General features: G+C 39.1%; 1 protein-coding gene across 6 annotated transcripts in view; it reads right to left on the reverse strand.

Annotated features, from left to right (window-relative positions):
* Positions 1-966: 966 nt before the first annotated feature.
* USP9X (ubiquitin specific peptidase 9 X-linked) overlaps positions 967-17,782 on the reverse strand; it is a 136,467-nt gene continuing 119,651 nt past the window's right edge. For all 6 annotated transcript variants that reach the window (XM_075196417.1, XM_075196415.1, XM_075196416.1 and 3 more), the window contains 5 exons: positions 6,870-6,958; positions 5,086-5,242; positions 4,515-4,727; positions 3,293-3,388; positions 967-1,365 (listed from right to left, as the gene is read on the reverse strand). In XM_075196417.1, coding sequence (XP_075052518.1) covers positions 1,231-1,365; positions 3,293-3,388; positions 4,515-4,727; positions 5,086-5,242; positions 6,870-6,958 — 690 coding nt within the window. In that variant the 3' untranslated portion in view covers positions 967-1,230. The remainder of the gene's footprint in view (positions 1,366-3,292; positions 3,389-4,514; positions 4,728-5,085; positions 5,243-6,869; positions 6,959-17,782) is intronic.

Genomic DNA, 17,782 nt, shown 5'->3' on the forward strand with positions numbered 1-17,782 from the left:
AAAATTATATTTTCAAGTAGAAATGTTGTACACAGAGCAAATACCACAAATTCTTACCCAGGCAGTGGTATTCACAGGTGTAATAGAATGTCACAGGCCTTCACTTTATTGAGATGCAGTAGAAGGGAAAAGTGCCAGACAAGTGTCTTGAATAAGCTTTACCAAAACAAACAAAACAAGCACACAAAATACCATCTCTACTATGCTCCAGTGGTCCTGGCATAGTGATTGTTTGCATATTTTTTTGTTTTTTTTCTCCGCCCTGTGTTAATTATTGAAACTGAAGTATCATATTCACAGGCAATTCTCAAATATTACAAATGGGCAGGTGTGCAAGTCAATTCTAAGTTCTTTTTTTTTACCACTTTCTACCTCATTTTATAGTCAAGGTCTAACAATCAACACACAAAAAAAAAAAGCCCTGAACAGTGCAACTGTTTGTAGATCATGGCGTATTGTCCTCAATACCCCTCCCGAAACCCCTATGTCTGGCTACACTACCCTGGTGTGAAGCCATGCTATATGTTACAGCACAACAAGATCTTTCAAACTGTTTAAACTATTATGATAATGAAGGCGGCATTTGAAGGATATCTAGAAATGAATTGACATCACCACTTATCCACATCAACCCCCAAAAAAAATAAAAATTAAAAGATTACCAACCATCAAAGCTGCTCAGAGGAAAACCGACATGGTGGTGAAAAGCTAACATTGAACTCTCTGTGGTTGAGCAAATGAAAAGCAAATCCTTTCCACGCCAAAGATCCAACTGCTGTATAGCAGAAAAATTCTTGTAGAGAAGAGCAGATAGTTCAAGAAACTAAAGGTCCCCCCACCCCTCCCCCAGAAATGTTATTTGTTTTCCTTTTTTTTTTTTTTTTTGTAAATCTGTGAATCCTGTCAAGCCCCAAATTAAAAAAAAAAAAAAAGTCTTCCTTAAGAATTAACAGTCAAACATTAATATACTATGTACACCTTTGCCATTTACACATTAGCATCAGGCCGTTTATTACAAAACACTATACACTTTCCACTGCAGGCGGGTTATATATTGACAGCAAGTTTCTGCAGATAAGACAGTGAATAGACTCTCCACTCCAAGTTGATTAGGAATTGTTTTTTTTTTCTTTTCTAGTTTTAAATATTAGCCAGACACAAAGGAAGGTTGGACTGTAAGGCCTGGGTGCACAGTCTCGGAGGAGATAAGTAAAATGATTATGAGTCTCACTAATCTTTTGTTTGAATTAGGGGAACTTCTTCACTGCCTTCAAATTCTTCTTGTGCTCGTTGGCCTGTCCTCTGAGGATTGTTCATGTGATGTGCTGCTGGACCAGTATATGGTTGTCCATGCAAATGGTTATTCTGAAAAGGTATGACAAAAAAATATTAGAGACAGACAAATTTCTATTTTAGCATCAGACCCTGAAAGACTATTAAACGCCACATAGATGAATAAAATGCTTAAGCTCAGTTCGGATGTGAACACGACAGGCCATGTTCAGCAAATCTACAACAGACTTTGGAACTTTTTATGTAATGACATTTTGTTATGTTCAGCCCCTGATCACATCCAGCATTCTTTTTGGACTCCTACACAACGTACTTTTAAAACAATTGGGTCTCTCCACTGGCTGACAAAATCACAGCAACAAGGGCTCTAAGAAGCAGCCAGATGCTTCCCCACTCAGACACTTAAATTGAGCTGCTCTGCAACCCCACTGAAGATACTGTACCAGACTTAATAAAGCGCTAGGTTCTTTTCCACTGTCACACTTGTTAGGACTCCCCCTTAATTGGACTATCAAGAACAATTTCAATTCTTCTGCACTTGCAACAGGTTTCAGACTCCACTGCTGTTGACAGAGGTCCGGGTTACTAAAGGACCTGATCTGTCAGTGCAAGAAGGGTTTCTTGCCCTAGACAAAAAAAGATCTACAAAAGTTCACATCCCTGATAATGCAACTGGATATTTAATCAATCTTTGAACCCTAGCAGTAACATTGTATCCACACAGACAGTAAAGACACATTTTTTTTGACAATATGGCTCAAGTAACTAGGTAATTTGCCAGAAAAGACTGAATAGCTATGTTTTTCAAAGAAAGTACACAGCAGAATTTAGTATTAAAGTCTACTAGCATGCATTTTCAATAGACCTGTTCTCAAAGTGCTTAGCGCTTTGTTTATAATCTTACGAATACATTATTTTCCCCACACTTTAACAATATTTGCATTTTGTTTACGCCATAACATTTGCATACAGAGATTCAAGCAGCTGTAACAGGGCATTTAAAATGAAATTTTAAAATATGGACTACACACAACAAAAGCATGCTCTTCGACTAACAAAGTATCACAGCAACTGGGTCAATTTTACTTTAATCTTTCTTAATCCCTTAGTTAACACCAGTCAACTCAGCTACAATTGTTAAACACTTTCAGTAATTCACCAATTTCAAAACAAAACATGCAAAGCACTGACAAAAGGAGAGTGAAACATGCATAGCTTGCCGGCAAAACAGATATTTGAAAATTGCATATACAATGCTTCCTCTTTAAGACCACCCTCACTTATCATTAGGTATATTCTTTGAAAAAATAGTGAATTAAAATTTATTGACACCCCCTCTATAAAATGCCACAATCACTAGAACACTAATTTAAACCTGTGTTTTAAACCGGCATTCTAAAAGAGGAGAACTGTCCTCCCTTTTTGATTAAACATTATTTTGTATATACTTTGAAAGACTTTTAGGAAGGTCATTATCAGAATACATTATTAAGTGTCCATACGGATATAAATACTGGCAACATACTACAAATTAAAGCAAACTTTCAATACCCAGTGTAGATAAAAGGAGGGACAGGTTTGTGGTCATGTTGTATTTACAATTGTTTCAAAATATACCATTGCAAATTGTAGATTTGCAGGTTAAATACAGATAATTATTATTTTAGAATATGGTCAGTGACATACGGCAAGGCAAATTAAATGAGCAAAAAAAACAAGATATCGGTGACAAATGTAGTAGGTACACAAATGAAACCTTGAAATCCACACGCTAAACAACTAATGAACATCACTAAAAAGAGAAAATAGTTGCAGAAACCAATTCACCCTCACCAGGATTAAAAAGTACACCATTTTCATGTGCAATAAATCACTTTCAATGATGATGGTGTTTGACTAAACCATGAAATGACCACAAGTGTCAGTTTTCCTGTTCTCCTAACATGTGGGTTATCAAATAGTTCAAAAAAGGATATATAAATAAAAATGCATCTTATACCTGCTGATACTGAGAACCAGGTGAATGGGGATACAATGGGGCATCTTCAGGTGGGGAGGACTCATGTTCCTCAGGGGCATCTTGGTCATCTGGCTCCTATAAAGTTTGCAACATTCGAATTTTGTCACACAGGTTTACAAATTCAGACTCAACTCAACTCAACAGTTTTACTGCCAGAAGAAAATCTTCAAAAATATTATATACTTTTACAAGCTTATGCCCAACAAATTTAGTCCATTTTAGGCCCAGTCATCTTAATACACATACCTATTATCTATCACACTACACCCCAAATGTATTTTATATGGAGATTATATATCTACATTAAACCCTCTCTCTCAAATATACACACATACATATACAGACAATGCATAGGTAGTCGTATATATCAAAATAGTGCCGTAAAAACCCATAAAGACCTGCAAACATGTGGAACAATCACACCATACTGGCTGTTTTCAGGCATGTTAATAGCCATCCAGAAGACAGGCCAACTGCAGTCAATATTTACTCCGTACATTTTTCAAAGCTGAAACCCCCTAAAATGTTTCTAAGCAATTCACATATAGAACAATAAGATACAAGTTATAAAGCTCTTAAATAAACAACGTTAGAAACAGAACATTTCCTACTTAACATTTGGTATTTAAAGCTTTTACTTTTGTTATTAGTACAAAATTTGCAGAATTAGTAGAGTTAAACATAAACAAGGATGACAGACATTTAACTGGTGTAGGAAAAAGACCAAAAAAAAACAAAAAACCCACAAACTTTCATCACATCAGTCCCCAAGTCTGGATTCATCAAAGATATTTGAAGTTACATCTTAATGGAATATACACACAACCCACAGGCATTTATAACCATGCAAGACCACAATGGGTGACATTTATGAAAACTATGTAAAGAAAAAAAAAAAAATAGTGGCGTGAACTGCAGCAATCAGATGTTTAATTTCCTAAACTACATAGCGGAACGGGATAACATGCAAAAAACAGCTTTTTACAATATACATTCCTTATGTCACAGGACTTTACGATCATAAAAGCTTATAAACTATAAAACTTTTAACATAACTGATGTTGGTATTTAATAGTTTTGCTGTTCGAGGGTATCTTTTAAAATGTGCACTTTTCCCATGTTATACATAAGGCTATGCATATTTGTGTGACTAGACTAGTAAACAAATATCTTTTGTGTATGTTTAAACAAAATAAATTACCTCTTCTGGGCAGAGCTCACAAGCCTTTGCAAGAGTCATCCTAGCACTGTGCGACCTCTCTAAAAAGTAGCCATTTGAGGTTTCATTGCTTTGTACTGGTGGTGACCAGTTGTTGTAGGTATACTGAGGATTGCCAGTGTACGGCCTGCGCTCCAACTCATCGCCCAACCATTCCACTGCCCAAGTCCATTTTCTTTTCAAATCTCCATTGCTCTAGAGTAGGGAAGGGGAAATATATTATAGTCCAATAAGTCATATTACATTCATTTAGAATAGTTTATCCCTTACACATGAATTGCAATTCACCTTCTTAAACGGTGAATGAAAGTCTGCCCCAAATGTACACACAAACATTATTCAATTAATTTTACAGTCAGCACTCTGTGCTACATTTCTTCAAAAGGATTGTCACATGGGGATTTCAGTTCATGGTCTATGAGAATCAGAGATGTGTGATAATGTAAAATACTTAATACATGTTCTCCTGGGAAAAATTAACTACAGGCACACAATAGATGACAACAAATCCTAAGCAAGGCTACACTAGATGAAACAGGAGATCAGCTGTTACCTGCAATATTTGGTAAGCGACGGAACAGTTGCTGAACAAAGCCACCATGCATTTTATACATTGATAAGCTCTCTTCTGATAGTGGTTCTTGGAGCGCTGGATGGTATCAAATAAACCATCTCTGTCATCTGGTATTCCTTTAAGTGCATTATGAATCCTAAAGACGAAATAACAATGTGGTTTCAGTTTCATGATTAATGTCTACAAAGCACTCAATGCAAAAAACCTAAAAAAACAAAACAAAAAACACAACTAAAAATGGTCACAATCTTGATTTATTATATGTGCTAAATTTACAGAACTGTCACATCAAATAGTTCTGTAGAACTTCTTTCTATAAACTAGGAATGTTGGCTTGTGGGTGTACATTTAACATATGCAAATCAAGAATGATCTGTCACCATCAATGGACAAGTAGCTATCATTTAAAAACAGAAATACATTTAAATACCACTAGAAGCATGCTGCACAATTACCCTATTTGGAATTTTAAAATGAAGGAACATGTACAGAAAGATCAACAGAAGCCCCAAATTGTATAAGCTCTATTACAGTATGACCGGGAGTGTGGGGAATGCCGTCACTAGAGTCCACAATAATTTAGAATAAGCCTCCACTGCAATAGAAAAAACTTACCTTTCCTGTTAAGAATTTTTTGATATGGGTGCATAGTGGTTGTAAAAAGTATTCACCCCTTTGGCATTTTACACCTTTAATTTTCTTACAACATGGAATCAAAATGTATTTATTTGTGGATTCTTACCACTGATCAACACACAATATTCTGTAATGCAAAGTAAAAACAAACTACTGACTCTTAAAAAGCACAGTGGTTAGCACATCTGCCTCACAGTGCTGGGGTCATGAGTTCGACAGCATGGTAGATATGTAAGAAACTAAGACAAGAGAGCATGGCAAAAATAAATCAATGTTGAGATGAAACCTCAACAGTTTGCCGGAATGCAGGAGACAGACATACGAAGTGAAGGAAGTGTCGATGTTCCGATTAAACTGACCTTAACATTAGGCGAGCACAAAACATAATACCGAACACTGCACATCTTCCTAAAACACATTAAAGCATGGTGGTGGGAGTAAATTCTACGTTAATGCGTCTCGGCTTCAAGGACTGAAAAACTTAAAATAGATTGCCTTAAACCTAATGAAGTCAGCAAGATAACCTAGGACTTCAGAGGATATTGATATTCTAAACAGGACAATGACCTGAATGATACAACACATACAACATTGGAATAGCTTCAATATAAAAAAAAATAAAAAAAAACAAGTCCTGGTGTAGCCTAGAGCTCTATTCCAACAACACTCTGTGAAATAATGTGAAAAAAAACCCTGTACTTGAGCAATATCGTAAAGAATAGGTAAAAATTCCTGAGTCCAGATGTGCAAAACTGGTAGAGGCTTACCCAAATAGATTGATCATTAAAATTGCAGCTCAAAGGCGAGTCTGCAAGATATTGAAACAAGGGGGTGAATACTTATTTTGTCAGTTGACTAAAAAGTTTCTTTAATTATAAAAAAATATTCCACCCCATATGAATCAAATGTTCTCCACACACCATTGAGCAAATACAAATAAATTCCATAAAATTTACAGTGCCATGTCATATTCTGGAATTTTATAAATAATTTTGATTCCATGATGTAAAAAAAAATAAATAAATTGAAATGCTAATGTAAACATGCTTCAAAAAGGGTGTATACATGTTCTAGTCATTGTACGTGTTTGGGGGCCTAGATTTTAATGAAGAATAAAGTACACTCACCTATGGGTTTGCCAAGAGTCCTCAATCAACAAGATCTGGAGCAAAAGATCCAAGTAGGGCCTTAGCTCATAAGTGTAAGAATATGCAACCTACAGCAAAAACAACAGTAGTGAAGAAAACATTATCAACACATCCCAAATATTCCATATCTCACAACGTTCTGGAATCGATCATAACAAATCAGGACACGTCCTCTCTTTTGCGTAAGACACACATTTCCTTTTTGCACTAAGACGACATACAATTGTATACAGTTTTGCTCATCAGTGACTTTCACCCTCTTATGCATGAAGAATCGGAATAGGGGTGGTCCCTATTTTCTCTTATTTATCATACTTTACTTTAAAATTGTATGGAAACAGGATAATGTGATGACCGTTTACTACTAACACTGTCAAGGCACATCTCTATAGTATCATAGGGCAAGTATACACACTTGTTATGTCTGATGTACGTCTGGGGCAAAGGCTATATTTTTTTGAGCAGAGGCATCTTAAGTTGTGTCTAATACAACATATGTATGAAAGCATGCTTTTTGGTTGTTCTGTTTTAATGTGCTTCTTGTACATACATTTGGAGCACAAATGTGTCCACCTCCAAATGAACTCTTAAATCCAGAGACCACCCTTGATCTGCCCTTGCCACATCCATTTCCCCATAACACAATTTCCCTTCCCAGCAGGGGCACTCCTTATGACACCTGAAAATAAGAGCATTACTACGAAAATTTGTACTGTTGGGTGATATGTCAGTATGTTATAGCTTATTCAATAAAAGTGAACACAGCTTATAACTCTGCACAGAGATTTTCTATTTAAAACCTCTAAGTCTTTATTCAGCAAACATGACTTAAATTAACATGGATTCAAAACACCTGGTTATAGCACAATTTTAGGGAAACATAGAAAATGCTGCTATGTCAGGTTGAGTATCGTTTATTGTATAAAGGGCTCTCCATACTTCAACTTGCTATTACTGCCACTTCATGGTGTAATTATGTACAAAAACACACTTTGGAAATAAATGGAGGAAAAAACAAACAAACAAGCAAGTTAAAATGTACATCATATGTATTTCTATTTAAAAATCTTCATAGATTGTGAACTGCTACACTGAAAGCAGGATGGAACCAAACCAAACACTATGCTTAAAATTTAATGAAACAAATTAATAATTGCCACATAAGATGCCACAAATGTGTACATGGTATTGTAAATAGAACCATTGTTTATTTTATTAAGCATCTTATACCTGAACACAAAAGGGATCATGCTGCGTTAGGCGTAAATCAGTTTGCTTAATGTGTGCATGCCCACAGTAAAATGCATACATCCGTATGCAGATCAGACACCTGCGCCTCCTTGCACTTGGAGAGCTGGAATGGGGGAGGGATGGTCTGTGCAAATGCAAAAGAGTACAGTAGGGGTGTGTTTACATAAATGCAAACTGAAGCAGATCCGCATGGAGACGCATATACGCCTGCCAGTAGCTATATCACTTGCGGGTACCTGAAAGCCATTGACAATGGAAACTTCTCAAAGCTGCCCGAGTAGGTACACTCTGTTTGCGGTGCTCAAAACCCTCCATCCAAAACTAGCATCTTTTTCATGACAAAATGTAGCTTATAAAACACTTATTAAAAATATAAACCAAAGACCAGGTGGCTGTCAGACACTGATGCTCGACTGAGGCTCCATGACGTGCAGCCTTGAAGACGCTCACAAATATGGTAGAATGTGCCTTTAAACTGTGAGGTGCAGGATTCTCCACCCCAATGTAAAGACTTTACATCACCAAAGTAATCCACCAAACAATTGTTTGCTTTAATGTGGGCCAACCCCTCATATGGTCATATGAGAAACAAAAGATGATCAGTTTTACTAAATTCAAGAGTCCTATTAACATAAATCTTCCAAAGAGGGAAGAGATCCCTATTTCTCTAAAGATTGATCTTGGAGCAAAGCCAGGATTACATGTCCTGATTTAAATGAAACTACCATTGATTGAAAGGATGGGTTTGTCCAAGGACAGCTATACCCTCGTGAAGATAGATATGGAGATCTATAATCCCACGAGGACCATGTTCAAATACCAAGGAGCTAGAGGAGAAATATATAATGGTTGTAAATGCATAAGTGCCACCCTCTACCGTAAGAAAGAAACCCGAGATCTGGACTTTAAAGAATTCAAGCCTCTATCAAACCCTGAGAATGGGCCTTACAGTCCTCCACACTAACCACCACTGATGCTGCTGGAATATCTAGGTCCACTCAGCGCCTGATCTTGTTGGTGTTTGTTATAACAAGGGAGCTCTTTGTTCCTTCCCGATGTTTGATATATGCCACTGCTGTGGCAATGTCTTACTGAATCTTTATGCACTTTCCCCACAACAAATGATGTCCTCTGACTAGTGCATTTAGTCATTGCTCTTACTTCTAATACATTTATTAGTAGCCTGGCTTCCACTGGATACCAAAGACCCTGAAACAAACATTACACAGTGACAGTTCCCAATCCTGAACGCTGTCATCCATGGTGATGATTGTTCAATCCTAAATGGCAAATGGCTCTTGTGGAGGTTGTCTACTCTGAGCCACCAAAGGAGGAGACTGGCATGTCTTCGGAGAAAGTTTGAGGAATTGGCTGGTCAAGCAATTGTGAGCCTTGTTCGACAAAAGCTCAATCTACAATGTCCTTGACTGGAACTGCACAAATTGTATGGACTTGAAAGTCTAGCTCAACTTCCCAGGAATTTTGTGTTCAAATGAACAGAAATCCGTTTGAAAGCAAATAGATTATTTTTCTGTGTAATGAGTGCATCTTATCTTGAGTCGAGAACAACCTCTGAAGTCCCAGAAAGAAGTTTCTGGGGGTGGGAACTAGTTTGGACCCATATTGTTCCATGCTGGATATGACAGATCTCAGAGATTCCATCTTGAACCTGTCCAAAAGTCTTGAGATTCAATTTTGGCTAAAAGAATCCATCCGATTTCTGGACCAAGAGGAGGTTTGAATAGAACCCCATTCATTTCTGGTCTGCTGGCACTGGGATGACCACCCACCCTGTGATAATTCATGTCCAAATAACTTCTTGTAGAGCCTGGCGTCTTACTAAATCTCCAGGAAGGCCGGTGGTGAACAAATGTTTGAGTGGAGATCTACGATATACCCTGATCTATGATTCCTCTCAGCCAGGATTCTGAAAAGGAACTGAACCATTGATCCCCGAAAGAGTAGATGGGTTCCAACCACAGGCGCACTTGGATGGGTGGGCAGACAGCCAGCCATGCTGGCCGTTTGTCTGAGATCTGGAAAGTCAGCCATCTGACTGGCGAAGCCTGCAGTTGCCTCTATTGTCATCCACGAGGTGCAGAGGACTGGCCCTCTGCTGTACCTGCAGTGCAAAAAGCCCAAAACCTGGGACTACCTACCTTAGATACATTGGCAGAAAATAACTTTTCCCCCGACCTTCGTCTAGCAAGGATTTAATCCAGTTCCAGACCAAATTACACATTTCCTGAAAAGATTCTGCATCTGCCTGTCAATCCTGCCAATCTGTGTTCAAGTATTGCCTATGCTTCACTAGTAAAGTGCTTTAACTGAGGAAATGGAGAAGTAAACGGTTTCTTCTTCTCATTTAGAAAGCATATTGCCCAGTACCACTGACTCCATGCTATCTTGAATGTTTAGTGCTTGCCGCACAGCCTTTGATAAACCACCACCAGGCAAAAGACCACCGACATGCAGGGCACTGTTCTCAGCCTGTCAAGCGGCGCATATGGAATTAGAGTCAGATTAATCCGGATTTAATTCTAAGTTACATTTTTAACACTTATACTATGTAGCAAATGCATCGTCTCCACTTTCAACTCTGGAATTGCTCCCTTTATCAGACACAAACAGATAAAGATAAGACATCTGCAGTACACTAACAGAAAAGAAAGTGATTCCTGAAAAGACAGACAACTGCCAAAGTGTGGAGGCAGGAGCCACAAAAACATATCCCTCAATCTAATACTTTCCTCAGGAGAGATATAAAGGATGAGCAAGAGCTGCAGGTGCCAGTGTCTGACAGTTTGGGTGACTACGAGGAAAGGCTGTCAAGAAAGAAGTGCTTGGTTGTGCGGAATTTAGCACACCCCTCCCAGGCCCAGCACTAAACATTAGCACCATCCGGAGAACAGACCCTTATTGGCCAAACTGACAAGTGAGGGGCTGCTGTATACAGATGCCCCCATCTGACTAGTCCCCCGAACACTTCAGCGCAGGCCCAGGTTACTGGGCCTGGTTGTGAATGCAAGTTCCCCTCTCCTCCTACTCATCCTCCAGTGCATGGTCTGGGGCGATAGCAGAGCTCATGGGAACCATCTTTACACTATGGTTTTAACAATTACTTATTTTACGCACTGGAATTCAGCATCAGCCCCAAAGTGTTTTTAAACATGTAAAAGTTTCCATCCCATTCCTTTTACTAGTATGTGTGGAAATGAATGACAACTCATCCCTAAACTAAATACAGTACATGTATCTAAACTAAGGATACTACCACACAAAACTTAAAAAACTTGGTTCAATGGAATTAAGTAAAATAAGAAAAAACAAAACAAAACATTTTTACACTTAAGATAAACGTTTTTTTTTTTTATACAACTGGGGGACACTGCAACTGCACTTCAAATAGTCTGTAAAATGTTTAACTTCTCCCCTTCCCTGTAGGGAACTTAAGTTATTTATAACCAAGTCCCACAGGACAGTATAGAGAGGAAAAAATATGAGAAGGTGAAAAACAAGGCCCATAAAACTTTGTCAGCTGGAATGTAATGGATGGGTGCACGATGTTCCGTAATGGAATCAAAGAAAAGGCTTTTATGCAAGTTTTAGATGTTTTCTCTTTCATTCATGCAACCATCGGGGATATCCCAAAGCTCCCTATATGGGTGGATATGGTCAGAAGTTATAGCGCACCGCTTCATCCATCCATAACTAGCACAATGAATCTGTAAAACCAAGGAAAAAAATGTACAGAGGACCAGGTGTCTGCCAGAAACAGTTGCTTAACCAAGACTCCATACCTTGCCACCCAGCAAGAGATGCTTCTAAATCTTAGAATAATTAGAATGTGCGTTTACACTAAATGAGAGAAGTACTCTCCCCTAACAACTATTTGCTCCGACACAGACCAACCCTTCTTGTGGGTATCATAAAGGACTAAGATATCAGTCTTCTGAATCTCAAGAGTCCTCCCAAGTTGGGATCAGATTATCCTAATATAAATAGGATTTTGACACCAACTTAGGCTGAAAAGAAAGGTTTACCGCAAAGAACTGACCTATTCTCATGAAAAAAAAAAGTGACTCAAGAAAAACAGGAGAGCCACTCCTGTCACCAAGACCATTTATTACAGTTTTAAAACTTCATTTTATTAGAAATGTAATTAAAATTAATTTTCATACATAAAGGGTGAAATATTGGTTAAAAATCGTGTATTGTGCATGTGAACCTAATGTGTATTAAAAACTTGATAACAAAACAAACCCTTCAGTGGTATAACTGGCTGATGCTAGAGCAGGATCCTTTGTTGATATATTGCACTTAAGGGTAATTCCCATATGCTGTGTTCGCCCACTGCGTGTTTAATATATTACACACAGTACTCTTAACAGTTCATCGGCACCAAGTGTCCTAATAGTAGGTTAGAGCGATGGATCCCTCATCCGCTCAAAGAGTTACCCAGTCAATGTCCAGGGTTAGGCAATTGTGGAGGTAGTCATACATATGTAAGAGACTCAACTTGTCTTTTATTTCTCCTCAGCATGAGTCAAATCTTTCTAATATGCTGAGCCTCTCCTATATTATTATTGGCACTGCTTGTGAACATATTGGTTTTATAGACACACTTCTGGTCCCACAGTCATACACGCACACACTAAATTATCAAATTGTGGATGTTCGCCCATCTGCTTAAGGTTCATGTATGTATTGCACAAAACGCAAAGGACACTAACTGGGACTTGTTATAACAGCATTCAATGTCGATACCAGATGCCACTTCCGGGTTCTGTGACGTCAGAGATGACAACCCTCAACATACGTTTCACCTATTGCTTTTTCAAAGGGAATGAAAGCGAAATCATGGAGTCCAATTCTGGACCAAATAACACTCCACTAGCGTGGGATTCTAACGATCTCTTAGAGTCCACATTCACATCCCAAGACTTCAAACATAATGTTCTCCAGGCCGCTAGCTGTAGCCGAAATAGAAGAAATGGATGCTGAATTCTGGGCCGCTTCATACATGTATCCTGCGGCTTCCTTCAAGTGCATAGCCAAGGGAAGTAGCTCCGAATCCTGCAAAGCAGATGCCAACTGCCCAGCCCATGTTTCCATCGCCCTGGCAATGAAAACACGGGTCTAAAATTTGTACCAGCAGCTGTAAAGATAGACTTCAGAAAAGTTTCCAACTTACAATCAGTTGGATCCTGTAAAGAAGCTGCCCCTGGGACCGGCAATGTAGTCTGGCGGACTAACCTCGACACTGGAGTATCTACCTTCGGAACCTGTTCCCAGCAAACCATATCCTCCTTCTGCAGAGGATATATTGACCCATACCTTTTAGGCATAGCAAACTTTTTGTCTGGCTGTTTCCAGGAAGCCTCTGCAATCTCTCTCAACTCTGCAGAGGGAGGGAAACGAATCGCCTGTCTTGAAGCCTTCTTAAAAAAAAAAAAAAGAAGGAGAAAAAAAAAAAAAAAAGGGGCCGGTCCAGGGACCTAGGGCTAGATTTACTAAGCTGCGGGTTTGGAAAAGTGGAGATGTTGCCTATAGCAACCAATCAGACCCCAGCTTTCATTTATTTCGTGCATTCTACAAAATGAGAGCTAGAATCTGATTGGTTGCTATTAGGTAACATCTCCACGTTTTCAAACCCGCAGTTTAGTAAATATACCCCCTAGTCTCTTCCACATCTACTAAAACCCAAGGTTTGACAAACTGCTTTAACCAGATCGTCCATACCCTGATATCTAGAACTCCCCTCTGATTCCACTAATGAAGGATCAGTCCTCTAACAATTCATCTTCCTCCTCAGAGGATCCATCTTGGCAAAGAACCTGTCCTCTCCGTAGAAACGCCTGAACTAATGGAGGCTACCGTTCCAGAGGTAAAAGGCAACACCGCAGCTACCGCTGGAATTTCAGTTGTTTTAGATAATAGCTTGACCAAGGTACTAACCCCTTGTGTCAAAGCAGCCGCCCACTCAGGAGGATCTTCTACCGGAATGGAACCGACGCCCCAGAGCAAACAGCACAAAGCACCCCTGGGTCCTGATGTTCACCAGATAATTTAGTGTTAATTTTAAACTTGGCACGTGTTGCTTTATTTTTCTCAGACATTTTTTATCAGAAAATAAAGCTACCACACAGCAAAAAGGACAGGCACATACAGACAAGAGATGTACACAGAAAATACTAACTAATTTATGACCTAGTCAAGAGATAGTATTTCTGCAAACTATGAGAGCTACAAATTATTATGCCCTCACAAAAATATGTGCCCCAAAATATCTATACGTTCCTATCTCACTAGAGAGATTATATAACACAAATTTGTACTCAGCTAGGGAGAAGCCCGTCAGCAACTGTATTCTCTCAGTAATGGCTGCAGTCTCCTTCTCCACCGATCTAGCTTTGTCGCCCTTTGGACCACCAAATGCTCTCCCAGCAATGTCAACTGCCCCTTTTTCTGTCTCTCACTCTTTCCCTCTGCAGCATGCCGGCGATATTCTACTTCTCTAGCAAGTAAAATCGCCTCTACGCTGCCTCCTTAGCGCTGTGCTGCTGTTCGGGCCAAGAACAAAGTTCCCCCCCCCTCCCCCACTGAAGAAAGGACTTTGTACCCTCCACTCACTCGTCTTCTTTCAACATGGCCCCCGGAACAGACAGGAATACCGGCGCTCTATGCCTGTGGCAGCGCCAGTATCCTGTATAGCAGTGTGACCACAGTCTGTATAGACCACTTGTCACACTTTGAGAAGCTCTCACATACTGTCCTTAAGCTGTCAGCAGCTTCTCCCAACGCGTGTGCTTTGTTACAACACAGCACACCCGTCTGTTTCTAATAAGTAAAAAAATTTTCAAAATAAAATAAAATCCTAAAAACAGTGAAATTATTTCACTGTTCATTAACTTTACATCTTGAGCCTAACTCCTTGGGCACCTTACAAAAAAACTGGGTTCCTGAGGTGGTTGGCAAGAGGAGGGGCCTTTCGGCAGCTTGGAAATTAACTATTTAGGTGCCAAACTCCTCCCTACCCTACTCAACCCCATGGTTAAGCAGTGTCCCCCAGATGGATGAAAGAGAAATTAATTTTAACTAGGCTTCTAATAAAATGAAGTTTTAATATCGTAAAAAATGTTCTTGGAGACTGGAGTGTCTCTTCGGTTTCTTTTTTCTTGATGATTTAGATACGTATGAGAGTGCACCCTTATCTGTATATAAATAACAGAATTCTCTCACAGTCAACAGATGCTACTCCTTGTCTGTGTGCGACCACACTCTGTTTTGGTAAAAAAAAAAAGTGACTACAAACTTCTTCCCTTGAACCAGGAATATTTACAAGTCTTGCAGAGACTAAAAATTGTTTGCTGAAAACCAGGCCATCATCTTTAAAGAGATCGCCAGTGCTGACCTACAGATATGTATTCAAAACTTCTGTTTACAACAACAGTCTCAGCCAGTACGGTGCTACATCTGGACGGTTGCCCATTTTTATCTTTTGAGAACGCAGGTAAACATTTCTACTAGAGGGAACAAAATGCGTCTCCCAGTTGTGAACACAACCAACATTGCTAGAAAATTATGTTCCTATCCAACACAAGATCCTGGAGACTCAGGGGACATACAGACTGTTCAAACTGCGGTTTAACTTGCTCCATTTTGATATGACCACAATCTTCTTTGCCTGAAACTATCCAAACTGTACAGTCTCAGAAAGGTTGAAACCATCTTTCTCAAGACCCTCATATGCAAAGAGGACAGAAGTCCGCCTAAGCCAACAGACTTTTTCCAGACTGAGATACGAGTCTATTTTGTCCTGGTCAAGAACACACTCTGTTGAGAAGATCAAAAAAACAAGCCTAGAAAGACAAACCTGAGTAGGAATTAGGCTGGATTTGCTATAAGTGATCACCTCATGGAACTCTAATGTCTGTTGTACATGAGCTAGAAACAAAGCTGTATATCTAGCCTTGATCAAGAGATTGTCCAGATAAGGAATGATCACACATATGGACCTCAGAATGGCAGTCATGACTGCCCAAATATCAGAGAATGCTCATAGATTGCCACAAAGTGGTAGAGTCTGAAAACGAAAAAATGACCGCACCACAAATCTGTCACTTTAGTGACCTTTCCAGATTAGAAACTGTAGACAATCATATCTTATGAACATAGAAACCCTGAACTGTTGGAAAAAAAATCAATATGGAGTTACTAGATGATCTAGCCTTAATCTATAATGCCTCTCAACCAGGAGACTGGTGGGATTCAGTCTGCTCATTTAGGAGTTTGCCTGTTCCTCTTCAAAGTCTTCACAAGGTGGGATGCCTACCCATCATACCGCAGATAGAAACATAAAATGATGCCCATGGACCCATCTAGTCTACCCATTTTTTTTAACCTACTGTAACCTAAAACCATATTTGATCCTTTATTCTTGGTAAGGATATCCTTATGTCTATCCCAAGCATGTTTAAACTGTCCCACCGTATTAGCCTTTACCACTTTTGATGGGAGGCTATGCCACTTATCCAATACCTCTCTAATGTATTTATATCCCTCTGGAGACTGGAAATATGGCCTCCAGAACTGAACACAATATTCTGGATGAGGCCTTACCAGTTACCTATACAGTGGCATTGTTACTTTCTTTCTGCTACCAATTCCTCTCTATGCAATCAGGCATCTGCTTCCTTTCTCATTGCTTTGCTATATTGCCTACCTGCATTTAAAATCATCTGAAATAGTGACTCTTAGAGATTGTTCTGAGGTATTGGATAGCATAGGACATCAGCATACCACTAAGCTGTCCTCCGTTAAAAAAAAAAAAACAAAAAACCGACAAATGATCACTCAAAGTCTGACCCCAAATCTTCCAGGAGTGCAAAGTACTTAAACCTAAAGCTCTGCTCTCAAAAAAGTTTGACAGATTGAAATAAATTGTACATTGCCTAGATTGCCCTATCCAAGTTTTTAGATCAATAAGGTATCTCCTGTAAAAAAAATTAAAATAAATAAGAGACTTGAGAGTTTTTAAGATCCACTTAAGATGATTATGGAGACCCATTTTAGCTTTGGCATGGATCAGAGAGGCTACTGCAGTAGCATCTCAAGAGCAGCTTTAGTCTCAGGACTAACCGCGACATTTGCTTCACTTCCCTGTGCGGCAACAGTGACCCTTTCCCCCAAGACTTTAACCCACGTTGAGAATGGGTGCGACAAGAGGGTAGCCAACGGTACCTCATCGGCCTACTCCTGGCACCCTGTAGCACAAGCCGAGTGTCAATCTTGTAAAATAAAGAAACCTGAAAATAAAATAAAAATGCAGTAGGGGAGGGGGGTTTAAGAGTGTCTGCTTCTGCCAGCAATCTTAACAAAAAAAATATTCTGAGCATTCTGAAGTTCCCTGCAAGGATGGGGTATTGAATGGGAGTTAAACATCATACAGATAGATCTGGAACATGGCATTTTAAACGGAGCCTCAAAACCCCTATGGTTGCAGTGTCCTAGAATTGATTTGAGAAATTTATTTACGTCTAATAGACAGATCGTCTGGCAGGTGCCTGGAGTTTGCTTAATTTTATTTATCAGATCAAACAATTTTTACGCCAAACAATTTTTAATTTTGCATGGAGTTA

This window comes from Mixophyes fleayi, chromosome 2, assembly GCF_038048845.1.
Source record: "Mixophyes fleayi isolate aMixFle1 chromosome 2, aMixFle1.hap1, whole genome shotgun sequence".
Classification (NCBI taxonomy): Eukaryota; Metazoa; Chordata; class Amphibia; order Anura; family Limnodynastidae; genus Mixophyes; species Mixophyes fleayi.